The 26,860-nt window shown below is 47.7% G+C and overlaps 1 protein-coding gene across 6 annotated transcripts in view; it reads right to left on the bottom strand.

Moving 5' to 3' along the window:
• LOC135241747 (serine-rich adhesin for platelets-like) overlaps nt 1–26,860 on the bottom strand; it is a 133,717-nt gene that overhangs the window by 6,102 nt on the left and 100,755 nt on the right. For 4 of the 6 annotated variants that reach the window (XM_064312386.1, XM_064312388.1, XM_064312391.1 and 1 more), the window contains 2 exons: nt 3,039–3,088; nt 12–90 (listed from right to left, as the gene is read on the bottom strand). In XM_064312386.1, coding sequence (XP_064168456.1) covers nt 12–90; nt 3,039–3,088 — 129 coding nt within the window. Of the gene's footprint in view, nt 1–9; nt 91–3,038; nt 3,089–5,630; nt 5,707–26,860 lie in introns of those variants that run through there. The other 2 variants (XR_010326102.1, XR_010326105.1) reach the window with 2 other exon arrangements.

Raw genomic sequence — 26,860 nt, 5'->3', positions numbered from 1 at the left:
GAAGTACTTACAAATTCCAGAGGCATTGGATAAGAGTATCCTTGGAAGTGTGCTGGACTTCGAGGAAAGGCCAAAGCACCTTGCATTGTTCTGCAACAGATGGGCAATAAAACACAGTTGTTTTTCCTACGTCTTTCCCCCAGTGTGTGTCGTTCATGTCGTGCAAAATCACACACAACACAAACCCCCCCCACACCCCCCACCCCACCCCCCCGTCACACACAAACATGCGTACACAGTTGGAAGTTCACATGCGGCTTTATGTATCGTCAATGTCTCACAACTCAAGAGCGAATAAAGTTGCCTGGAAACTCCCTGTGATGAAACTATAATGGAGTATTGCTAAATGGGATACGGATGGAGGTTTTGGCAGTTCCGGACAGTTCCATTTCTCGCAGAATTGATGGTGACTGGCTGCTAGCATGAGGTGCAACTACAGGACGACCCTGAGAGTTACTGGGGCCATTTGTATTCCAATAAACTGAGGCAAAATCACTACTTTCTATACCACAAATGAAGCCAGGAACGCTGTTCCACATGAACTGTATCAAAACAAAAGATGACAGGTTATAGCAACCTTCACACTCACTGTATTTTTGGGTAGATGTCAACCTGCTTAATAGCGCTAAATGAAAACTTAATGCTGCTTAAAGTAACAATGACGGACGAAGAAAATGCAGTCACAATACAAATGCTTTCGTGATGTCATACACCGCTTGGTCTGACATCACAAAAGCATGTCAGACCAGCGCATTCTAATGCTTGGGTGATGTCACACACGGCTTGGTTTGAAAGAAAACCCTTGTTCATTTATAAAATATAGGATTAATAGAAATTCTGAAGAGGTGTATCGCATAATCAGTATCCATTTCTTATTCTATATAATTCCATAAAGGTTACTCTCCCTTTAACCCTTTCAAGAGTGATTTTTTGGAATGTTTTTTTCAAAACTCAAAATCAATGTTCTAGGCCTCCATTACTTTCAATTACCAGTAGTGACTGTTATGTCGAAATTAGAACGCTCACAGTCGAAAAGGTTCTGATCACGTTTGTGATCTTACGCCTTAAAGGGTTAAAGAGTGGTGGAGGTATCCGGGCTCACTGTGTGGCAAAAGGGAAAACCAGGACAGGACCAGGACAAAAGGATTCGGATCAGGACATAACAGCACCCCGTAGTGCCTGACCTTTCCAAAGTTTTTCCAAAGCCGGGCATTTAAACCAACTCCCCCGCTCTCCCTCAGAAAGAGAGGCCAGAAAGAGTCTTATTGAATTTCACTCATTGTTTCTTGCCTTTAAAAAAAAGAAGTTTAAAAAAGTAGCTGAAAACCTTTGGTTCAAATGCATTTGGCAGGAATCGGTTTTTAACAGAGAAAAGAATGGGTGGTTGGGTGAGGACACGTTCATGGGGTTGCGTCATCTGCAGGGATTCCGTTGAGTGATGGTCAGAAGTAGGACACTGCGCTATGCTGCCCCCTGTTTGCTCGGCTGCTAACTGCGGTTATTATGTGGTAATTCGTACAATTACCTCTAATGGGCAACCGAATCCATCCAATGGGTACAAGGGGGACAAAAAGATGGATTTACCATGTAGATTTATCCACCCATTTGCAGTTAAGTGGTCCCTCTTGTAGGCACAGACAGAACGACGCTAACAAGTGCAGCATTCTTATACTGACCTAGAAATGAACTGCGTTTATGTCTGTTAGTCTACACCAGGGGTGGGCAAGGAGGGCCGTACCTGTTTCTGGACTCGCCAAGCTCTGCGCTTAACTATTTAATCAGCCAAATCATTTAGTGATTTATTTATTTAGCTACGTTTCTTGATAAGTTCAGGAATGATGGCTGAAGACTGTTCCTGTGCCCCGACATGAAACATTATTGCGGTCCAATCTGTGGTTAAACCACCAAAAGTATATTCAGCCAATTGGTTAATTAGGCCGTTGTAACTGGCGACGATGAAAACCAGCAAATACTCTACAGGAATGGGACGGTCCACCCCCTGGCCTAGACAGTTGGACCAGTCTATGTTACTCTGTTTCTCCGGAGACCGTATGCATCTGTATGTGAACGGTTCAAATGTTCAATTAAAACTCTAACGGAGTCAAGTCCAGAAAGAAATAAATGTAGTGTATGAGAGTAAAATATGCTCTGTGACTGTTAATTTAATGCTTAAGGCTGTACAGTGGCATTGCTTTTTTAAGGATTTGATATCTATCCTTGTCCATTGAATTATAGGATATGAACACTTGCCTTTTGTCTTTGCTGAGGTAAATACTTGAATGGGCATTTACATTTCTTATCAAATTTGGACTCACGGGGAGATTTGAGGGATGGGTGCGGGAGGATGGCCTGAGAGGGGTGAAAGGGGTGGGGTTTGGGTGGGATGGGGAGGGTGATATCGGAGTATAAATGTTTGTATAATCTTATAATGCACTGTAAGCAGCTGTTCTATTATTAAGTTAACTTTTTTATTTTTTGAAAAGATTTTCTGCAAACAGAGGCTTTTTTGGTTCTACTGAAAATCAATTCAAAAATTAAAAAAAGAAAAGACACAAATGTAGTGCATGAGTAAAATGCACTCTGTCAGAGTTCATTTAATGCTATACAGCACCGGGCATACAGTCTTTATAGTCGTTAGCACTGAGGGACTTCTCACCGAAGTGATTCTGGCTGGTGTACAGCTGCTGGCTTCAAAACACTCCTGCACCCACCCAGGGTTTAAAATGAAAAACCTTCCGTTGAAAAACGAGGACTCGAGATCAAAAAACAGCACCTTATCGTACATTATAACAGAAGCGCTAAGCTTGTAATTCCAGATGCATACAGAATATAATGGTTTTGCGAATGCAACTCAGCTTTTTTTCACCTCAATTACATTTTTGTCGAGACGACACTTTCGAAGAAACGTTAGCCGAGACATTTCAGGAAGTGCGCAATTACAGATTGGAGTATGTGGTTTGTTCGTGCCTTTCCAAAAAAAGAAAGAAAGAAAGAAAGAAAGAAACGGCGAAAATTTTTATAGCGGGATCGCACTTTACCTGGAATGTCCATTGAAATCTCCGAGTTCCGGGTCCAGGAGAGACGAGATCTGGACAAACAGAGCAAACAGAGGCATCAAGAGTTAGGGCGTCTTCACCAGGGAAAGGCAAATTAAGGAAAGGAGTCACGTCAAACCCCCCCTCCCCGACTGCCGACGCGTAGCGGCCGCAAAAAGATGGGGGGGGGGGGTTCCTCCCCCTCGCGCGAACGCCGGAGTTACTCGGCCGAATGGCGGGAAATTAAAGCCGAAAACGAAGCTCATCCATCACCGCTCACGAGGCGCGAAACGACGCGCGGCGGAAAATAAATCTTTCGGCGGTGCCAGTTTCCTGCTGCCGGGCGCGCCTCTCCCTCCACGTGCATCCGCTTCAGACTAAAATTTTTCCGGCTTACGCGAAGGCTCGGCAAACCGGGGCGCGGTCACAAATGGAGCCGTCGCTTCGTGCGGATCGACAACTCCGCCGCGTCCTCTGCTTCTAGAGCTTTAAAAATAAATAAATAAATAAACAGAAAATTATGAGACTTTCAATGAATCGACGGGACCGATTGGCCGGGTTCTCAGCAGAACAGATCGCGGGCAGAAGTTGTTTTAACCCACGCGGTCGCGCCCACTCTGTCCCGCTGGACTAGAGGATTACCGGAAACGGTTTGTGACTTAGTCCAGGAACTGGATGATACACTGTCATTTTTTTTTTCCAGTCAGGCTACGCAAGTACACTGAGTACAATGTTCCCACAAAGTTCATAATAATTGATAAATAATTGGTGGAAGGAGACCCACAATGCTGATTTACTGTTAAATTAAATATTCAGATATCAGTTTTTTTTATTGATCATAATTTACATAATGTTTTTGGTTAATTTTAATGAATTCATTGTTTTGCCTCAGGATGTTGAGCTAAAGCAAGCAATCAAGAAGCAGGCTAACGCTAGCAGGCTAATGGCCAATGCTAATATTCGTTTTTAGTGACACTAGTGAGCAATAATATTTTCACTTAATTATAAAACGTATTTACACAAATCTATGGACTCTATATGAAATATGCCCACTATGAAACCCACCACAACGCTTGGAGATTTATTTTGGGGAAAAATGCTCCTGGGGGTTTATTTCCCAAAGGGTGTAACTTTATTTTCACAGGTTTTTCTCTCTCTCCAAACAAATGGATTACTCTCCCCATGAATCCCCCATACTCATTTAAAGAATTAGCATTCATGTATTGCTTAATACAAATACACATATCACTATTTTCCAATGACAAAGGAATGAATCGGCTTCCAGTGGAATAAATCTCACAAGGTTCAAGGTTCCCGTGGAATAGATCTTACGAACATGGTGAGCCAGATGAAATGGCAAAATCTGAAAGGGCAGAGATGATCAATAAATATGAGGAGATTAAATTTACTGCAATGTAGGAGAGGAACAAAATTAAGGGAGGGGGACATCTTACCCTGGGGGGGGGGGGGGTTGTCTTCCCCAACCTAATAATGGAGTGAATAATGATTTGTGATTTTAAGCCTGTTCAAAGGAACATTTACAAAGGTCGGCCCGATTAGTTTGCCAAATACGAGGAAACAGTGGCTCTCACATTTGTCTAATGTGATTTAACATAACATAACGTAATGTAAGACGAGAACAGGCCATTCAGCCCAACACTGCTTGTCTGTTCCTACCGCTAAACCTTTTCTTTAATTTGAGGAATTCCAGATCGTACAGTCGGCGGTCCAGCGCTCACTTACTAATCAAAGTCTGCCCCGATTAATTAGTCATTATGAGCGCGGTTTGTTTCCCCGTTTAAACAGAAACTGAATAAAAGCGGGAGCTTCGCGTTCCTTCTTCTTCACCTCATTAGCATTTTGTACAGTAGCACACGATCCGAGCAGTGGGTGAAAGACAAACTCGACATGAATAATGGAAATAAGGGGAGCAAAGTCACCTTGGTAACGGAATACCACAGCACATTAATGCACTTAAGAGTTCAAAAGCTTACGGCTATCGACATGGGGAGCGTATCTATGTTCCCAGGGTCCTATGTTCCCAGGAACATAGGACCTTGCGAACATAGGACCCTGGGAGAGCACATATGTAGAGTTGGGGAACATAGGACCCTGGGAACATAGGACCCTTTGTCATGTTCCCATTATGTGCCATATAAATCTGGGGAACATAGGACCCTGGGAGAGCACATATGTAGAGCTGGGGAACATAGGACCCTGGGAATACAGGACCCTTTGTCATGTTCCCATTATGTGCCATATAAATCTGGGGAACATAGGACCCTGGGAACATAGGAATGACCCCTCAACATGGAGTCAAGTAAAATCAGCCATGGTCAGCTCATGACAGTGTCGGCCAGAAGCACCTAGTCAGGAGCGTGGGAACATATTGCTTGGAAGTTAAGCGGCCATTTCCTCACCACACAACCTTGGTGCGCACCTGAGTTCAGACCTCTCACATAAGCCATTTTATCCATCACTGGACATTCCAAACCAGATTGTGAATGAAGTCCACTGTGTTCCCCCGGAAAAGGGGTCTAGAAATCCAGTCCCTATGTTAGTCAGTCCATCCATCCATCCATTATCTATACTCACTTATTCTGGTCAGGGTCGCGGGGGCTGCTGGAGCCTATCCCAGCGTGCATTGGGCGAGAGGCAGGAATACACCAGTCTGCCAATCAGAGCACACACACCATTCACTCACACACTCATGCCTGTGGGCAATTTGGAGTCTCCAGTTGGCCTACCTGCATGTCTTTGGACTGCGGGAGGTAACCGGAGTACCCAGAAGATACCCACACGGACACGGGGAGAACATGCAAACACAGAAAGGCCCCAAGCCGGATACAAACCCAGGACCTTCTTGCTGTGAGGTGACCCCCTAGTCAATTCATGTACAAAAAATTTAAAAATATATTATGTAACAAATATCATATATATCATTCCAATTTTCTTTTAAAGCAGTGATGGAAGAATAGTCCACAGAAGAGCTGAGCAAAAAATTGAGAATAAAGAAAGTGGCTGCACGTGACAAAAGATGGACGTAGTTAGCGTATGTCATCGATGACTCATTCATTTGAACCAATCATTTTACTGTGGAGAGCAAAACCTTTGTGATTGGTTCAGACAAGCCAGTGATGGTACTGCCCACTGTAGTCCCACCCCATATGAGGTAAATGAAACCTCTCTCCCATCGCTCTATTGAAAAAGACACGGCTTACAAACAATAGTTTTACATCTTGACCAATTGCAGGGATATCTTTAAAAGCAATTTGTGGCATTCTTAAACAGAGTAGAAGTTTTCACGTAAACAGAATGTCTCCATTCTATTATAAATGAACCAGGCGGCGTGCTTTGTAATGAGAATAACACTGGGGCGCACTGTGCAATGCCCCTGGGAAACGTAGTTTTCTAATAACCGACAGATCCTCCGAAATACCACGGCTTGTCAGGGATAAGTGGAGACCTTTCCAGAACAGATTGAAGACTGGCTCTGAAATGTCGCTCTTATCTAGAATGACTTACTTAAAAAAAAAAAAATTATTATTATTTTTTTGACACAAACAATCCATTTATACAGCTGGGTATTTACAGGCACAGTTTAGGCCGAGCACCTAAACAACGGTAGTGCGGCAAATGTAAGCCGGCACACTTTTTATATGAAGCCGCAGAGCACTGAGGTGAAACAGGATTGCTCATAGAAAAATCCAAAGGAATAGTCACAAGGCGAGGGGTGCATGACTCCGGTCCTGGAGGGCCGCGGTGCCTGCTGGTTTTCGGGGTGTGCTCGGCGCAAGTGCTTTGTTTAAGTCATCGATTGGCTAAGGGATCCACACGCCTTGTTCTCCAGGCCTTGATTGGTAGCTGATTGAAAAAAAAGCCCCACAAAAACCTGTAGACACAGCGGCCCCCTTGGGATTCAGTTCAACACCCGTTCCATAAGGTGAGGGGTGCCTAACTCTAGTCCTGGAGGGGCTAGTGTGTGTGTCCTGGTTTTCGTTCTAACCGGTAATTTTGGCTTGTATTTCCAAACATCAGAAAACAACAAAGCTTGTTTGCTCCTGTGAAGTTTTGGCCTTGTATCAATAACCCATGTTTGTGCAGCCATGTTGGCCAGTGACCATGGAGATACCTCCCTGTTCTGCATCATGTCAAAAATCAAGTTTCCACATTCATGAGAGGAGGAGATAAGCACAGATGTCAGTTTGCGGAAAAGTAAAACCGGAACACATTTGTATAGAAAAATATTTCAACTTTCCCAGGTTAATAATAAACAGACAGCTTGTGTCTATGAAGCTACTGAGTCTTTGTATAGCTTCATAGAGTTTGGAAACAATGAGAAATTCAAGAACAAGCTGCCTTAGATTAGACTGCTTTTCATCACAGGGGTTACAGGGGGCCGGAGCCTATCCCAGCATGCACTGGGCAAGAGGCCAGGTCGCCAATCCACTGCAGGGCCCACACACCATTCACTCACACATTCATTCATTCATATATCTACAGGCAATTCAGAGTCTCCGGTCATACAGAGAAGTTCAGATATTACGTCTTACATTACATAGGCAATAATGTTTTTAATATTTTATGTTGTTCCGCTTTGCTATATTAGATTAAAAAAACTAGACGCATCAAACTTTCATGAAACGGAAAACGAGCTCGGCGGCGCGGAAAAAAACTGCCGGAGGAAATTCCTCAGGAGCAAACGCCGTTACCGCGACACCCAGGGAGCGCCCGCCCGCCCCCCTCCACTCCACGTCCCGCGCCGAGCGCTACATTCGTAACCCTTTGACGGCACTTTCGACGGAACTTCAGAAAAGCGCCGCACGCAAGCCGCCTGCGGTTTCAAGGGCCCTCGTGAATCTCACGCGGTCGTTTTAAAATGGCCGCCACGTACGTTCCGTACGTTTTTCTTTTTTTTTTTTTACCGCGGCGGCCTCGGAGCTCCGCGGGGTGCCCGACGGGCGGAGCTCGGGGCGAGCGGACAGCGCGCGGGTCGGCCCCCGAAAGCCGAGCGAACAGACGAAAGACGGGCCCAGCCTTCTGATTGGGGCGCGAAGCGGCCTCTCGCGCTGCCGGCGGGTCGCTCAGCGTACGCTTCCGACGCCCCGCGTCCGAAATAACGAGCGCTGGACAGCGCCCTATAACTGCTGACAAGGCACAAAATGCCATCGGGCATTGTGAGAGGGGGGTCCGGTGCTACGGAGGCCAGGCCGGCCCGCAGCTGTGCTCCTGAGGTGCAGTTCCTGTCTCCATACCTTCCTGTGGCGCGTGGCTGAATAAAACAGAGGCGCTGTTTCAGTTTTTGGAAAATTGTTGAAAAAGTACTGACAGGGCGATGTAGGCTACGTATGTCTGTACGTATGTATGTATGTACAAACAGACGGGAGACAAATTACAGGGAAAACATAAAGAGTTGTTCTTCTGTTTTTCCTTACACGTCACGCTAATGCGGCGTGTAGCACAGTGGGTAAGGAACTGGGCTTGTAACCGAAAGGTCGCAGGTTCGATTCCTGGGTAAGGACACTGCCGTTGTACCCTTGAACCAAGGTACTTAACCGGAATTGCTTCAGTATATATCCAGCTGTATAAATGGATACAATGTAAAATGCTATGTGTTAAATGCTATGTGTAAGTCGCTCTGGATAAGAGCGTCTGCTAAATGCCTGTAATGTAATGCTAATGCGTCATGGTAATCAAGCGTGCGCTTTCAACCGCAATGGCTGACCCTGTTCACTGATGTCTTTCCCATAGATCTAAATGTCAATTTAGTCACGGTTCCTGTCGAAACACAAGCCAGTTGAGCAGTGCTTGTGACTGAAGTCCCCCCCCCCTTCCCGCCACACTAATGAACCCTCTCTCAGTGTCACTTAGATCTTAGATCCTATCAATCCAAAATCGAGGTCAATTGGACCTGCTCAGCATTTTTAAACATGCCACAGAGCACGATAGGATATTAATTGCCGGTATCATGCAGTACACCTATGTGGAAGCCTTCATTCTTTAAGTTTCTCCACTCATTTATTCAGGTTTTTCCTTTAATTTGTCACCCTGCTGTGTATTATATATATATATATTTTTTTAAATATATATATTTATATATATCAGAGTGTTCTCACTGGCTGGGTTCAGTGTATCTGAGTGTTCTCATTGGCTGGGGTCAGTGTACCTGAGTGTTCTCATTGGCTGGGGTCAGTGTATCTGAGTGTTCTCATTGGCTGGGGTCAGTGTATCTGAGTGTTCTCATTGGCTGGGGTCAGTGTATCTGAGTGTTCTCGTTGGGGGAGGGGGGGCGGACTCCCGACACCTCAGACATACACGCTGGGGTGAAACGCTGTGGAGGCAGAGCCCGAGAGCGCCCGCCATCAATCAGGACGCGCTTCGCCAAAAACGAGCACGCCGGACCCGGCTCCGCCCCTCAATTACACCACGGCCAGGGGCCCGGGTAACAGGAAAACAAAGCCGCCCTGGAAACATCGCACAACTGCTCCTCAGAACAGCCTTCCTGGGGTTACTGTGAGAGAGAGTTCCTGTGTGCAGTTAGCCGTTACTGTGAGAGAGAGTTCCTGTGTGCAGTTAGCCGTTACTGTGAGGGGGAGTTCCTGGGTGCAGTTAGCCGTTACTGTGAGGGGGAGTTCCTGTGTGCAGTTAGCCGTTACTGTGAGAGGGAGTTCCTGTGTGCAGTTAGCCGTTACTGTGAGGGGGAGTTCCTGTGTGCAGTTAGCCGTTACTGTGAGGGAGAGTTCCTGTGTGCAGTTAGCTGTTACTGTGAGAGGGAGTTCCTGTGTGCAGTTAGCCATTACTGTGAGGGGGAGTTCCTGTGTGCAGTTAGCCGTTACTGTGAGGGGGAGTTCTGCGTGCAGCTAGCCGTTACTGTGAGGGGAGTTCCTGGTGCAGTTAGCCGTTACTGTGAGAGGGAGTTAAATGGTAAATGGACTGCATTTATATAGCGCTTTTATCCAAAGCGCTTTACAATTGATGCTCTTTGGGTTGCAAATGCAATTGAGTTCCTGTGTGCAGTTAGCCGTTACTGTGAGAGAGAGTTCCTGTGTGCAGTTAGCCGTTACTGTGAGAGGGAGTTCCTGTGTGCAGTTAGCCATTACTGTGAGGGGGAGTTCCTGTGTGCAGTTAGCCGTTACTGTGAGGGGGAGTTCCTCTGTGCAGTTAGCCGTTACTGTGAGAGAGAGTTCCTGTGTGCAGTTAGCCGTTACTGTGAGGGGGAGTTCCTGTGTGCAGTTAGCCGTTACTGTGAGGGGGAGTTCCTGTGTGCAGTTAGCCGTTACTGTGAGAGGGAGTTCCTGTGTGCAGTTAGCCGTTACTGTGAGAGGGAGTTCCTGTGTGCAGTTAGCCGTTACTCTGAGGGGGAGTTCCTGTGTGCAGTTAGCCGTTACTGTGAGGGGGAGTTTCTGCGTGCAGCTAGCCGTTACTGTGAGGGGGAGTTTCTGCGTGCAGCTAGCCGTTACTGTGAGGGGGAGTTTCTGCGTGCAGCTAGCCGTTACTGTGAGGGGGAGTTCCTGCGTGCAGTTAGCCGTTACTGTGAGAGGGAGTTAAATGGTAAATGGACTGCATTTATATAGCGCTTTTATCCAAAGCGCTTTACAATTGATGCTCTTTGGGTTGCAAATGCAATTGAGTTCCTGTGTGCAGTTAGCCGTTACTGTGAGAGGGAGTTCCTGTGTGCAGTTAGCCATTACTGTGAGAGGGAGTTCCTGTGTGCAGTTAGCCATTACTGAGAGGGGGAGTTCCTGTGTGCAGTTAGCCGTTACTGTGAGGGGGAGTTCCTCTGTGCAGTTAGCCGTTACTGTGAGGGGGAGTTCCTGTGTGCAGTTAGCCGTTACTGTGAGGGGGAGTTCCTGTGTGCAGTTAGCCGTTACTGTGAGGGGGAGTTCCTGCGTGCAGTTAGCCAGAAAGTGGGCTGACATCCACAGGCCAATCATGCAGGGCTGCTTCTCATTTAAATCTAATAGAGGAGGTTGACCTCAAAGCCACCTGTGTAAAGTTGTACTACACTGGCTGATAGCCCATGGAAAAAAAATATACTTAAGAATACTTGAAACATAATGAAAGTTTATATCAAGCATGCTTTTTTATTTTTATTTTTTTAAATCAAGCCTGCTTAGTATACAATTTTTCATACGGGTGGCCCTGTGCCATGTTTTTTTGCAAATCGTCTTATTCTCGAAATGTACGCACGCATATAAGAATACGTATGGCGACTTATACTTGTACCAGACCCCTGAGAGCGCCCTTCCGAGGGCGGGCCGGGAAGGAACGGACCAAGAGACGAGCGCTCGAGAGGGGGAGGGGCCGAGGGGAAAGTTAGCAGCAGTGCAGCGTAATGGGTAAGGTGCTGGTCTTGTAACCTAAAGGTCGCAGGTTCGAGTCCCAGGTAGGGCACTGTCGTTGTACCCTTGAGCAAGGTACTTGACCTGCATCGCTTCAGTATATATCCAGCTGTATGAATGGATGCATTGTAGAATGGTGTGTAAGTCGCTCTGGATAAGAGCGTCTGCTAAATGCCTGTAATGTAATGTGAAAAAGGAAAAATTCAGAGAGGGAGAGAGACTGAGCGAGGGGAAAAAAGAAAGAGGGAGAGAAAAAGACAGGAAAATGAGAGTGAGGAACGAGACGGAGGGATAGACAGAACGCTTGTTTTCCCTTTATTTGGGCTGCGCTTGTGCCCGAACCCGTCGTGCGGTTCTGTTCGGCGGCGCTACGTTTCGGGTCGCCCCGACGAAGACCCGCAGAACGAAACCGAGCCGAGCGAGAGAGGGATAAAGAAAGGGAGCGAGAAAGAGAAAGAGAGAGAGAGGGAGAGAGCATTTCAGAGCCCCGGCTCGCAGACTGGACAGAAAAAAAGAAAAGAAAAGAGAAGAAAAAAAAAACACAAAAGGGGTCATCACTTGAAAAACCGGCGCGGCCGGGGAAGCTGGCCTGAAACCATGGGAACGGAACAAAAAGACGCCAGGCCGCCCCGTCGCAATTATCACCGATAACGGCAATTATAATCACGGCCCGGCCGAAGGGGACGGACCTCGGTGTCCTAGGCTACGGTCTCGCGGAGACGCGGGACTGAGCTCGAGCGCTCTGCCGCGATGGGAGGGGTGGGCCGCGGCGGCGGAAAAAAACCCCCACTTCCTGTCCCTCCGGCGACCGGCGCCCGGTTCGCGCTCGCGGCGAAGGATCCGCCTGGACTCCGTCGCTCGACCCCTGACGAAGACGACGTTCGGAAGAAACGTTCCCTCGTTTTTGTTTGCCGTTTGTCTATTTTGATACATCGATGGGCAGAGCTAACCCATGAACACTTTGTAAATATCTATAGTCAGTCTTTTTGCTCCATCATGACTACCTTGAAGTTTCAAAAAGTGCCCAGTTCTTCCTTCACTTAACGAGAAGTCCTGTGACACAAGATATACACTGAGCATTTTACGTTTCACCATGCTACTCAGACTGGAGAAACTATTACCGTCCCTGCTCCGGCTCAGAGCTCACAGACACAGAGCTCACAGACTCACAGACTCGCAGACGCAGAGCTCACAGACACAGACTCAGAGCTCACAGACTCGCAGACGCAGAGCTCACAGACACAGAGCTCGCAGATTCACAGACTCACAGACTCACAGACTCAGAGCTCACAGACTCACAGACTCAGAGCTCACTGACTCACAGACTCACAGACTCAGAGCTCACAAACTCAGAGCTCACTGACTCACAGACTCTCAGACTCAGAGCTCACAAACTCACAGACTCAGAGCTCACTGACTCACAGACTCAGAGCTCACAGACTCGCAGACTCACAGACTCAGAGCTCAGTGAATCACAGACTCAGAGCTCACAGACTCACAGACTCAGAGCTCACAGACTCAGAGCTCACAGACTCACAGACTCAGAGCTCACAGACTCACAGACTCAGAGCTCACAGAGTCAGAGCTCACAGACTCACAGACTCAGAGCTCACAGATTCACAGACTCAGAGCTCACTGACTCGCAGACTCACAGACTCAGAGCTCACAGACTCACAGACAGACTCAGAGCTCACAGACTCACAGACTCTCAGACTCAGAGCTCACTGACTCGCAGACTCGCAGACTCACAGACTCAGAGCTCACAGACTCACAGACTCAGAGCTCACAGACTCACAGACACAGAGCTCACAAACTTCTAGTGCACAGTCAGGCCCAGATTCAATGAATATTTGTCCTTAATAGTTGTCGACTCGCAATTAAAAGCGAGGTAAGATAACTGCAATCAACTGCTTTAATTGGTCTGAGCAATAATGACAACCAGCAGAGCCTGGAGCTCTCCAGAAATAGGGTTGCTTTCCACTGAGCAAAAACTAATTAAAAAATGAAAACAGTTGCATATAATTATGAATCAATGTTAAGGGGGAATGTTGATTCAATTCAATTTAATTCAACTTCATTTGTTTAGTGCTTTCTACAGACACAGACTTAAAGCTGCCTTACAGAAAACCAGGCCTGGGCCTGGGCCTGGGTTCGAACCAGCAACCCCTCCGGCTATAACCGAATCCAGTAAGAACAGTCTCGTTTACGACAGGCGGCTCAAATCCCAAACTATAACATCAAAAACAGAAATTTCAGCCATTAATTATATAGGGAAAAAAAAAACAAAATATGAATTTGCTCATATGATCGGCGAAACAAAAATAACCAGAGGACCTAGAAACCTCCGGGTCGGGAAAGTTAAAGCAGCGATCAGTTGGAGACGAGGAGAATAACTTATCAAGGCGGTGTCTTTTCAAATCTGCTTTGCATTTCATTTTATTTTTTTTCTTTTGAAAATCAAAACTCGGAAGTCAGAGGCACAGCTTTAAGCTAAATCCCAATGGCGGGCGTCGTTAATTCGAAATGACTTCATGGGAAATAAGACATTGTGGAGAGGCCCCCGCTGAGACGCACGTCTCAATTTCACCCCGTCGGAGGCGATACGCGCGCCAGAGAGATTTACGCGCTAATACCGCGAATCCGCTGCGACCGCGAACGCCCGCCCGCCCTCCCCGCGAAACGGAATGAACCCGCACGCCGAAAAGACAGAAGGGGAAGAAAAATGGCCGGCAATAACCTTCGAAGCCCGGTGAAAGGGAGGGGGGGGGGGGTTTGGGGGGATTAAATCTTAATTTACTGTTATTTTGTGGTGTTTGAAAAAAAAGGGGGGGGGGGCGGGCCAGGAGCCGGGGAGCTTGGGGCGGGGAGGCGGTGGGGGGGTGGGGTGGGGAGGGGGCGTCGATCTTCTGGTACGCGTCTCGGGGGGAGGGTGGCTGGGCCGGCCGCCCCGGGGGTTAATGGTGTAGCGACGCTAAATCGCACCATACGCATGAGCCCAGACCCGCCCCCCACTTTACCGGCGCAGGGCGTGGATCGAGCAGCCGGGTAAAGGACGTTTCGGAGCCGATCGGAGCCGTCGTTGTCACCGGGGCGCCCGCGGGCGTTAGCGGCGCGTTAGCGTCCCCGGGGCTCCCGGACGGAAGGAGCCTCCTGCCTGTGTTTCCGGTCGGCACGTCCGCGTCGCGCGGCTCGTTATTCTGCGACAGAAGATTTGCGCAGCGGAAAAAAGAATTTGTACATCTGCTGAACGTGGTGTGCTGGCAGAGTCAAGTGCAGGTGAAAGAGGAGAGCAAGAGAAGGGGGATACAGAAACTACATCTCTCTCCCTCTTCTCCCTGGTTTCTCCCTCTATCTCTCTCCACATCTCTCTTCTTCCTGATCTCTGTCTCTCCTCACACCCCCACCCCCTCCTCCTCAAGCTCCCAGCAGCACCTGCTCCTGGCTGCCCATCTTTCTGGGGCCGAACGGTCTGGCACAAAACTGAGAGGAGCAGAGAAAAGGAGGAGAGAAGAGGAGGGGAAAGCAGAGGAGGGGGAAGGAGGGGCAGAGAAAGAGAGACAGGGGAGCTGGGCCCAACTCAGGGCCATTCAACTGCCATTTCAGCTTTGTCTCCAAATGGTAAATGGACTGCATTTATATAGCGCTTTTATCCAAAGCGCTTTACAATTGATGCCTCTCATTAACCAGAGCATTTAGGGGTTAGGTGTCTTGCTCAAGGACACTTCGACACACCCAGGGCGGGGCTCGAACCGGCAACCCTCCGACTGCTAGACAACCGTTCTTACCTCCTGAGCTATGTCGTCTCCAGGCCTCTTGGTTACAGGAGTCTAAACCCAGAAATTTCCATCCAGCCAGGCCCATAACACCCAACACACTGAGTAGTACAGTACAGAACTTCTCTCAGACTTTCTGTCGTGAAGGGATGTCCGTTGACCGAAATGCAAGTGAGCCTTCCTCTTACCAACACTACATGGAAAAACATCACACTAAAGTGAAGTCGCATAAGCCACAGCAGCAAAAGCCGAATCACCCTGACCTACTCTGGGCAAGTTTGACCAATGAACCAGCAGCGTCACTATTTTCTTCCAGTTTTTTTTTTTTAACTTGGGGGAGGGGAGGCAACGTACCCTGCATTTGTTGCTGGGAAACAAAGTGCACTCCAGTCTTTGAACCTTGTGCTTTCATCTGCTCTGTTTACCGTGAGCCGGCGCGCTGCGGCCAGTCAGCCTGAAGGGTTTCCGTTTCTGCACACGGAGCGCTTCCATTCGTTTTATATCGAAGCTAAGCTAAGTCTGAACATTACTTGGTTTTTTGAATGGTCTCAGCTCCCCTCTCCTGATCTGCTGTTTAACAACGAATAACAACTCAAAGGAGTGACACCCGGCAATAAGTACTGTGATGACACACAGACCCTCAAGCAGTGCTGAGGTTTACTGTGACAGACTCTCTGCATTCCTGAGGTTTACTGTGACACACAGACTCTAAGCAGTGCTGAGGTTTACTGTGACAGACTCTGCATTCCTGAGGTTTACTGTGACACACAGACTCTAAGCAGTGCTGAGGTTTACTGTGACACACAGACTCCCAGCAGTGCTGAGGTTTACTGTGACACAGACTCTAAGCAGTGCTGAGGTTTACTGTGACACAGACTCTCCGCATTGCTGAGGTTTGCTGTGACACACAGACTCTAAGCAGTGCTGAGGTTTACTGTGACAGACTCTAAGCAGTGCTGAGGTTTACTGTGACACAGACTAAGCAGTGCTGAGGTTTACTGTGACACACATACTCTAAGCAGTGCTGAGGTTTACTGTGACACAGACTCTCTGCATTGCTGAGGTTTACTGTGACACAGACTCTCTGCATTACTGAGGTTTGCTGTGACACACAGACTCTAAGCAGTGCTGAGGTTTACTGTGACACAGACTCCCAGCAGTGCTGAAGCTTACTGTGACACAGGCTCTAAGCAGTGCTGAGGTTTACTGTGACACAGACTCCCAGCAGTGCTGAGGTTTACTGTGACACAGGCTCCCAGCAGTGCTGAGGTTTACTGTAACACCTTGTGCACGTTCTCATCCTTTGTTTATTTACCGCTGCATTATCACCTTTTCCACCACCGCCCCGTTATGAAAGCTTGACCTTTCATTTCTCCAGCACCCCCCTCTCTCTGTCTCTCATGCTTTCTCTCTTTGTCTATCACGATCTCTCCCCCCCTCCCTCTTTCCCTCCATCCCTCCCTGTGAGGGACTTAGATACAGAAATGACACGGAGGAGACTGGGTGGGGAGCGGCTGCTCGGTCCTGCTCGGCTCAAAGGGTCTGTTATATTCTATGGAACGGCCCCGACACAGAGACCAGATAGGAGGCAGACAGGATCGGTCATAGAAATAATGTGCTGGTAACAATGATGTGGAAACACAATAGCCCGCAGACAGACTATGTGTGCGTGTGTGTGTGTGTGTGTGTGTGTGTGTATGTGTGGGTGTGTGTGTGTGTATTTATGTATCTGTACGTGCACATGTGTGCATGTCGCTCTTTGTGAAGTTAGCCCCATTCTCAGACGGAGACGGTCCCTGCGTTCCCGCAAAAGCCACAATTCATTCTCGTCACGCTCGAGTTTCGAATCGTTTCCACCGAGGCCTAGCCTCACATCGTTTGAATACGTAAAAAGGGCTCGGTCGAGAAGAGGAGACCCCGACCCGAACTCGCAGCCGAGCGCAAAGCGTCCGCCTCTCCCTGAGCCGGGCGCGTGCGGGAAGGCGCGGGCCTCTCGTTTTTAACGGTCGGTGAAGTTCCGGAAAAAAACGACGACGGGATTCGGACCGGAGGGACGCTTCGCTTTTTTTGAGCGCCGACGCGTTTTATCGCGAACTCCCTCCTCGGCGAGGTCGCCCTTTAGCGCGGTCGGGGGACGCGACGGCGGACCGATTACGCGACGTTTACGTTTTTATTTGACGGACGCTTTTGCTCAAAGCGACGTAGAAAATAAATCCGTACCGAAGGTCGGCGGAACAACCTGCAGAACGCAGGTCAGATAAGACACAGTTCTGATTGAGTCTCAGTTATCCATACTGCCCTACAAAGCCTAACTGCAGTAACTACGCAAAGGGTAAAACTGAGAAAAATGGCTTTAAATTGTTTTAACTGGCCAGCCAAATGGGTTATAGGTATATAAATGACATTGCACTAATTGTACATGTATTCATGAGGTAATTTGTATGCCCAAAAACCATGACGGCTGGCCAGTTAAAGCACTTTAAAGCCATTTTTTCTCAGTTTTACCCTTTGCGTAGTTACTGCAGTTAGGCTTTGTAGGGCAGCGTAGCCGTGAACGTCAGGTCTAGTTCGTGCAGCAAGCACAGGCTAGGTCAGACACCGAGCTACAACATCAAGTGCAACCAGCTGTGACGAGATCAAGTGACACGAAGCACTAGAGCAGGTGTAACTCGTTGCCATGGAGGGCCGTGTGTAGCAGGTTTTCATCCAACAATTATGCTGCCTAATTGATCCATTACTCATTCAGCCATATGCGTTTAACTGCATTGAAGCACAGAACATAAGAAATTTTATTTAGACAATGGGTCACCATAGACGTCGGTCACCATTGTGCACAACTGCTCCTAATCGCAAATAATTTAACTAATTATAATCAGATCTGAGGCTGGAATGAACTCAACACCGCCCTCCATGGCAACGAGTTTGACACCACTGCACTAGAGGAACGAATGAGAAAGGATTCACGTGATGAGAGCAATCGTAGAACAGCGAGGGTTAGTCCGTAGGGTTACGGTGAGCCAAACTAGACGCGAGGCGTGATTACAAGAGATACGAGAGCTACGACGTCGAGATGAAGATACAAAGTGCGACACAAAAGCGCTCGATGAGGACACGAGTGCGACTTCAGCGTCCTAGAAGATCAAAATACGAGCAATACAAGATGGCGATCCGAGACGGGGAGCCGTCCTGCAGGGGGGAGTAGTGTTGGAGCGGGGCATGGTACAGTCCGAAGACTGAAGGACCCTCTCCAAGCAAGGCCGTCTGCTCTCGGGCGCTTTTACCAGTCGAGAGGCCCCCGCCGCCGCGGTTTTTGGAGAGCGCGCCCATTAGCATCACAAAGGCACGTCATCATCAGCCGCTTTCAGCCCAAACAAAAGGTCTCCGTCGAAGCAAGGCCGACCGTCCGACCGGGTTTCGAGGCCCCCCCCCCCCATCCCCCCACCCCCGCCCCCTTTTCTGATTGGGTAGACGTTGAAAAAAAATAAGTCGGAAAACGAGCTACGTGACCTCGCTAAATTCCCTCCCCCCCCCCCCCGATGAGGTCGCCAGGGTTTCCAGTAAACAATCGCTCGCCGAGCGAGGTGCATCGTTTTCACGTTTCAGAATCGCGGCGTCAAGCGCGTCGTCGTTTTTTTCCCCCGTCCGGCACTCCGCGGGAGTTTAAAGGAGGTCGAGCCTTTGTCGAATTTCGCGGCGCCCATTTTTAAGGACGGACAGGTATGAATGGGGCTTACCGGCGTGGCACTGATGAAGTCTCGAAACGCTGGCGGCAGGCCATTCTTCCCCCCCCCCCCCCCCTTTTCATGACAAATTGTGAAGAAACCGCCTCCTGTTTTTTGTACACAGGAAACAGCTCAGATAGATGCAAGTAATTAGCCTGGATAAGCCATTCGGCTTGAATGGTCATTGTAGCTCTTACTGTGACACACAGACTCTCAGCAGTGCTGAGGTTTACTGTGACACACAGACTCCCAGCAGTGCTGAGGTTTACTGTGACACAGACTACCAGCATTGCTGAGGTTTATTGTGACACAGACTCTCTGCATTGCTGAAGTTTACTGTGAGAAAGGCCCATTGTCAGTGAGACGCGCGCCCTCCCGTGCATGAAATATTAAAGCCGCCGTCTTCGCCCTCCTGAAAAAAAAAAAAAAAAAACGCCGTTTCCGTTCGAGCACGAAGCCCGACTGTCAAGGCCCGCCCCGAGCGGGAAGATGAATTAGCGCGTAAAAAAAGAGGAGCGCCGTCGCTCGTCGCGATGAATAATTCAAACTTTCTCGCCAGGCGGAGGAGCGCCAACGTAGCGTCTCAGGCGGCGGCGGCGGGAAACGGGTTCGACCGGGAAGGCGACGCGACAAACGGCGCGCGATTGCGTGGAATTTAGAATTTAGCGTTCGGATTCTGGATTCGTAAGAACGCAGAGAAAGGGGCGGTGTCCTGCCGGCCTGTCGTTCGCGGCGGTTCTGTGTCGACGAGGCAACGGACCCCGCGTCCTTCCCCCTTTCTGCCCGCCGCCGACTCCCACCGCGGACGACGGGGGATGTGGGTTCGACGTGCCCCTGCCCCTCCCCTCCCCCTCCGTCCTCGTCCCGCGATTCTGCAGCCTGAGGCAATTATTTTGTCAATTTTTGTCCAGGAACGTTCCACACCAGACCCACATCCGAGCATCTGCTCTGCGGAATAAAAAGATAGTAATCAAAAATTCCTTCTCCATCTATCTTTGTGTAATTGCTGCACCCCCCCCCTCCCCCACTCCTTCCCCCCCCCCTCTCCATTCTCCTGCCAGGGTTTTAATTAAGATTTTACATGCAGACAGCACACTTTCGATACAATTGTTAACTGGCTCTCCCACAAAGAGGACAGCGAGCGCGCGAGGGAAAGGTGATTTTAATTAAAACGTGGGGGGGGGGCGGGGGGCGGGGCATGTTCGGCGAGCCTCTTCCCGGAATCTTCCTCCCTCCCGCGCGGGAGCTGAGCGGCAGCGATCGCGGACGGAACGCGATGACGGAAAAACCTCCCCTTGGGGAAACCGCCCCGAGTCGAGCTCTCGAGATCCCGACAGACCTCCTCGCTGGCGTTTCCTTTTCGTTCTTTGACCGAGCGCTCTCGAAATTTCAGGGGGGGGATTAAGACTTTGATATACGAGCGGAGGAAGGCGAAGGCATCATAAAATCAGAAAAAAACACAAAGCCCTCCGCGTTCTCTAAGGAGTTCGCGACATCAAAACCTTCCTCTTCTGCTCCTTCCTGCCTCTCTCTCCTACGGGTTAGATTGGACGGTAAAATGTATTTCACAGAAGACATGATTCGATTACTGTGTAGGAGACATAGAATCGGCTGGGAAGAGTGATACAGCTCAGCTCTGTCCCGCTCCTCAGATGTTTGACCCTCTCGACCCCAAACCTACAAGCGCTAGCAATACCGCCAATCCACGCCAAGGGCAGAAACGCAGCCCATCTTCTTAACCCTTTAAGGTGCGAGATCACAGACGTGTCATTAGAATGTCCTTAACAGAACATTCTACTGCTGATGTCACAATCGCTACTGACGACTGAAAGCAACGAGAGTTCTAGAACGCTGAATTAGAATTTTGGGCGGGAAAAAAAAAAAACATTCCAAAAAAACGTACTCTTCAAAGATTTAAAATGGTTTCGGCGAACACGTTAGCGCAGAATCACCCGGAGGAGCGTTCCCCCAATCTTTACCGGAGGCAGAAGAAACCACCCAATCAGCGCGCGGCAGTATCGGAGAGAACACCTCTGAGGTTTATCGGTCTGTCTCAGCTAGCCTTTTTTTTTTTTTTTTTTTTTTTACAGATAACAATTTGAAACAATAAAATGAAATCCAGTGGACAAAAAACAGGTGGCAGAATCCAGAAGAGAAAGGATTTCATACGGGCGCTGCAAACGGCGCAGGCGACACGGTGCGTTAAGGAACACACACACTGTCGCCGGGGAGAAGTTCTCTACAACCGCAATTCCAGAGTCATTTCTGATTGGCCTGAGCACAGCACACAGTAGAAGCATAAACATTACCCCTATAGGGATTTTTGCAGCACTCCCTACCCGCTCTAATGTGAATTACGGCTTGTAATGCATAAGTCCCAGCATAAAAAAGTTAAAGTATTTTTATTTATTTACTTTTATTTTACAAAATTCAAGTGTCTGGGATGACAAAATTAATTTCCAGTGAAAATAGTTTCAAAAATATGATTTCTTTTTCTTTTATCGAATGGCCCTTGCAGTGCAGGTTTCAGCATAGCAGAATATACGATTCGTGAGATTAAGAGCAGAGACTCGCGTCCCCTACAGGGGACAAAAATGAATTGTCAGGTTTTAGGAGGATATGATGCGTGAGCACCCGGTAGTGTGGCCCAGGTTACACGCAAGTACAATAGACACTGATCACCGCACGCAGTGCAGAAATACAACGTAGCAACATCTCTCGTTTAGACCGAGTAGGACATGGAGCAGAACCATCTCTGAGGGTTCAAGGAGTCAGGACAACGCGGAGAGTAGGTATTTTGGAATGTTTCTTTCAAAGTTTTAAGCCACTGTTCTAGAACTTCGTTGCTTTCAATTACCAGTAATGAGTGCTTACGTCAGCATTAGAATGTTCAGTTAAGAACGTTCCAATCAAACATTTGTGATCTCACACCTAAAAGGGTTAAGAGAACAGGCTAACAGGTTCATGCTAAGCTGAAAACTACCAATTAAGTATGGTTCTGCAAGACTTGGTAAGAATTGGTTATTTACCTGGTTAAAGGCTTCACAAAATAATAAAGAGAGTTCCAATCTCATATATCAACCATCTCAGGATGTTGATATATGCGTCATTCAACATCTTCTGCACAGAACGCTAGGCCATGGACGTTTCTGCCAGGCTACCTTTGTTATACAGTCCACCTCTACTTCGCTTTATCGCCTTGTGCTGTCTTCATATTATAACATAACATAACGTAATGATAACGTAAAAACATGTCTTTTATAAGAGAGACATGGCCCATAGGGCAGCATACAAGATCTACATAAGTTTCGCGCAAAGACTACAAAAAAAAAAGTTACTTAATTAATGTCAAAAATACAAATAAATAAAATACATTAAAATGAGCAGTGCAGAAACATCTACCAATGGAATTATGTTCCAGAACTTTCAAAAATGAGATGGCTGTAAGGCCATTCAGCCCAACAATGGTTGCCATTTTCCTGACTAAATCAGTGCTCTGATTACCCACAGACGAGATAGTATCTAACACTGTATCAGGCCTAGTCTTGAAAAGTAAAGGAGTTTCTGCCTCAACTATGAGACCTGGCAGGCTATTCCACACTTTTCTCTGCGTGAAAAAACTCTTCCTTATGCATGCACCCTGAGTCCACTTCTCCAAACGACCCCTCCCCCCCCGTCATCGTTCAATTTTAAACCAAAAATCAATATTTTTCATGTAGAAACAGCCTGTTGCTCATCAATAAATCCGTTTTTCCTAGGTCACAATCCAGAAAAACTATTTTACCGCTCATTCTTACTGCAAAACACACATTGCAATTGATTTTTTCATCTATTTTTTTTTTTTTTGCTGTAATAGATGTCTGGCGCTTAACTTAGATTATGACTTTTTCTTAACTGCAGGGTTTAAAAAAAGATGTCTGACTTAATTGCAGGGTTGAAAAAGACACGTAAGACAGTCTTTTTATCCTAATGGTGTACTGCTTTTATAAAAACATGTAAAAAAAAAAAAAAAAAAAGGGGTAATTTTGAACTTTTTCCTAATGGTAGGGCCACTTCAGGAAAAGTAATCAAATTTCATGATTAGGGGGCGTTTCGTTGCTATTAAACTCAGCCGGGGGAATTTCTGACCCCGAGGGCAATAAAAGGGTTCAAAAATCTTTTCTTTTTTAAAATTTATTTACATCTGTAGACTCTTTAATGTCCTGGGGTCCTAAACATTAGGAGGACCCACAGCCTATTGCAAAACCGTAGGAATTCCTACTACGGTTCCGTAGATTTTCTATGCATGGCAATCGATACATAGATGTTCAATACAACCCTCTGTGTTATGTTCATCACCTTAATCAAACTCACAAAGTTTTGAGTTCTGTGCATCCTTGTCACGTAGGAATATTTAGGTACTTCCCAGACACAAAAGGTGGGGAGTCCACAATTTTTTGCGCCCGTTAAAAAACCTGAGTACCAGAAGAAAAAAAAACTGGGTAGGATTCACGAAGTGCCCGAAGACACCGGAATGCACGCTCAACTACACAACCAGGGAAACTGCGCCACAGCGCGCCGTCTTTGGTCATCCACACTGAGGCTTTCTACATAAATTACAGAGCCAAAATGGCGCTGAAACAAAGGCCACGTGATTCAAGGCGACGATGGAAAATGGCCACTGATGGAACAAGCTTTTTTTAAACCTGGCGGTGATGTGGAGCAGTCAGCTAAAGGGCCGTGCGATGTGAGAACGCGTCAGTGACCGTGGCGACTGTCGTGACTGCGGGAGGAAGATGACGAAGACGTGTCACACGTGCGACAGAACAGATCTTCCATACAAGGGCATCCCTCTCTGGGAGACAAAAATGGTTCATCATCACAGGCTACTAGAATTGCTTTAATATGATATCGGCCCTACCCCTCTGTCGTTAGTAACCCTCTGCTTTACTAGATAACTCCAATAACCATCGTAATTTTATCGTAATAAAAATCCTTTATTCAAAATCGTCCAGCTCTATAAATTGAGATAGAAAGTCGTTTCCAGAGGTCCGTTGAAGAGGTCCATTAGCTCTCATCTCCAGCTCAATGGGTCCTGCAGGCAAGCAGGTGTCCGTCCCACACGCCTGATTTCAGGCCTCTGCGCACAGCGGCACGTCAGACTCAGACGCCCTGCCCCGGAGTCGGACGTGCCGAAACGCAACGCGCGGCCCTTCGGATGCGAGGCTAAAGTGGGGTCGCGACTCGCCGCGGTCGTTAAAGACCCCGCGACGCTTGTCGAAAAAAGCAGGGGGCCATTAAACCTGGTGAGCTCTCGCCAACTTCCCACAAAAGGAAAACCAGCCTGGGCCGCTTCACCACCTCCCGGTATGACCGGCAGCAGATTTGATTGCCGGGGGGCTGTCACGGCAAAAAAAAACAGACGAGCGTTCTCGGTCGACCGCCCCCCGGTTAAATAAAAGTAAAACGAAAAAAATAAAACGGACCGACTTCTCCCCCCCTTTTCCATCTCGCATTCAGGACAGCCGAAGAGGAATGGCTGATTGAGGACGAGATCTCTCTCTCGCGTGCCTTCCGATGGAATTTTTTTTCTGCGGCCGGATTTCCGGCTGGTTGTCAATCTCGGTGACACACTTCATCTGAATTGGAACTGTGGCTCGGATGATTCACGATGAGGCCCAAGGCGATGTCTTCAAAAGCGGATGCATTAAAAATGTTCAAGAAAAACTTTCTGAATTCCTTAGAAATGTGACCTTTCGCGCACAGTAATCTTTAAATAGTGTGTGAAACTCTCTCTCCGTTCTTTTTTCTTTTTCTCGAAGGCCACACGTACATTTTCCAAACAGACCGTGGTCACAGTTTTGTGACGAGCCAGTAATGAGCTTTCAAAAACCTTAAAATGGACAGAGTTACAAGAGGACAGAGGACTGTCATCCATCCACCCATCCATTGCTGGTTTATTTGAACCAAAGGAAAAGTTTTTCTCTCCGAAACACAAAAGACAGCGATTGGTTCAAGTCGGCGAGCGTTAGCCTATCGACTGATGGCACGAGGGTAGCTCCGCCCGCCCTCTTGTTGTCATGACGCCTCGTCGTCTCATCGTTGGCTTACGGCACATCTGTAGAATAATTAATTAAAAACCCGCACGTTCACCAGGGAGGGACTATCAGCGGTTTATTAACAAACCCTTTCGGATACGGAGAACGACGAGAGAAATTCTGATGAGGACAAATTGAATTGTTATTCCTTTTCACGATGCCAGGTAAGTAGCCATTGGAAAGAGAAGTGCAAAAAAAAAAAAAAAAGAAAAAGTAATCTATGAACATTCACCTTCGTGTTCACCGCGATCCAGCGTAAACAGGAAGTCAGTTTTCTCCTTGAATATAAGTTTTAATACACTGTGTAAATGACATGCCTCATACCGTCTGATGTGCACCACAATGCCACAGTAAAACAGAGCTGGCATAGAACCCAGAACTTATATAAGGAATATCTACCCACTATAAACAGACTTCCAACAAGGAATGCTTTGGTTGTATTCTGGTCAAAACAGAATTATTTCCTGACTCTTCATACTATAGCTTGCATTTTGGCCAATGCCACTGAGGAGTGAGTTCACAGCGAAATGTCTGACGCAAGTGCAGGCGTGTGCGTAAATCCCCTCGCATAAATACCAGGATAGGCAGGCGCCATTTGAGCCTTCTCTAGTTTTCCGGTAATCAGCTGGTGCATGCATCTGAATTAAAGGAGGGGTTTTGCAAGGGACGACCTGCAATATAATTATTTCAGCAGTTTCTTGGAAAGGCTGGAAAACGAGACAGATAATGCGGCAATGAGCACGTGAATAGAAATGTTGCACCGTTGCAGTTTAGCCTCACCCTTTTAAAATTCAGTTTGTCCTTATGTACAGTATAATTATACAAATCAATCATATGTAATTATACTACGTAATAATGCATAATGTTGGTCGGAAATGTGAGACAGTTTGTACCGTATCTATGAACTATACCACATCGTTCTTTATATTCAACCTCATTCGATCTCTGCTCCAGGTCCAAACCATTACATGACATTTATTTGGCAGACATTTTTCTTTTTTTTTAATCAAAAGCGACGCACAATAAGTGCACACCGAAGGTCATTGGAGCAACAGCAAAACACAGGTCTGTCGTGTAATCCGTAGCCCTGAATACATCCAGTCCCGCTCACACTAGTAAGCGTAGGCGCGGTCAGAACGCTACGAAAGAACAGCTGGAACCCGTAGAGAGCGCCGGAGAGAAAACGCGCGGAAGGCCGACCGACCCCAGCACGGAAAGCAGAGCGGGTCGTGTCGTCGCGGGGCCTCGCGGGCGCTGAGGCGCGCCCGGGCCGAGCGGTAATCGCCCCCAGGCGCGCGCGGCGGTGGCTTGAGCCCGATTATCACGTTTAGCGGCGCGTGCCCGCGGGCGAAGCCACCGACTGCGGCCCCCCCTCCCTCCCGGGCCTGGGGAGACAGCGGGAAGCTCCGACGGCGGCCCGAAAGAGGAGCGCCTCGACGACACAATGTACACAGCTCACGACCACTTTGATTGAAGCCTCAAAATTTTTTGAAAGAGTCCGGACTTCAACGTAGGGAGTTAATTTCAGCGCAGATATTTGGAAATCTAAAATCACTCTGGGGATCCGACTGACCGAATGCTCAGGATCAGGTTCGGGGCCTCGCGTCAACGTTTTGTATGAGATATCATACTCTTCACAGTCTCTTCAGCAGTGATCCTTGAAATTGCGTTCATGTGAGGTTTGACCTCGTTTTTTAAATTACACTTAATGCACGGTCTATATTCAGAAGTGAATGAGGTATGCAGTTGAGAAAAAAAAAAAAAAGCTAAGTTATCAAAACACCAATTTCCTGGCTTTATATTGTACAGTGTAAATCCCATGAGTTTGGTTGATTAAATAGCTGATTAAATCGGGTCACTGGTGCTTGGTAAGGAATCCCCTGTTGTAAGATTATTTATTTATATTTTTGA

The sequence above is a fragment of the Anguilla rostrata genome, chromosome 16, assembly GCF_018555375.3.
Source record: "Anguilla rostrata isolate EN2019 chromosome 16, ASM1855537v3, whole genome shotgun sequence".
In the NCBI taxonomy this organism is placed as follows: domain Eukaryota; kingdom Metazoa; phylum Chordata; class Actinopteri; order Anguilliformes; family Anguillidae; genus Anguilla; species Anguilla rostrata.
The sequence above is the reverse complement of the archived record's forward strand: the minus strand, read 5'-3'. Positions and strand labels throughout refer to the sequence as shown.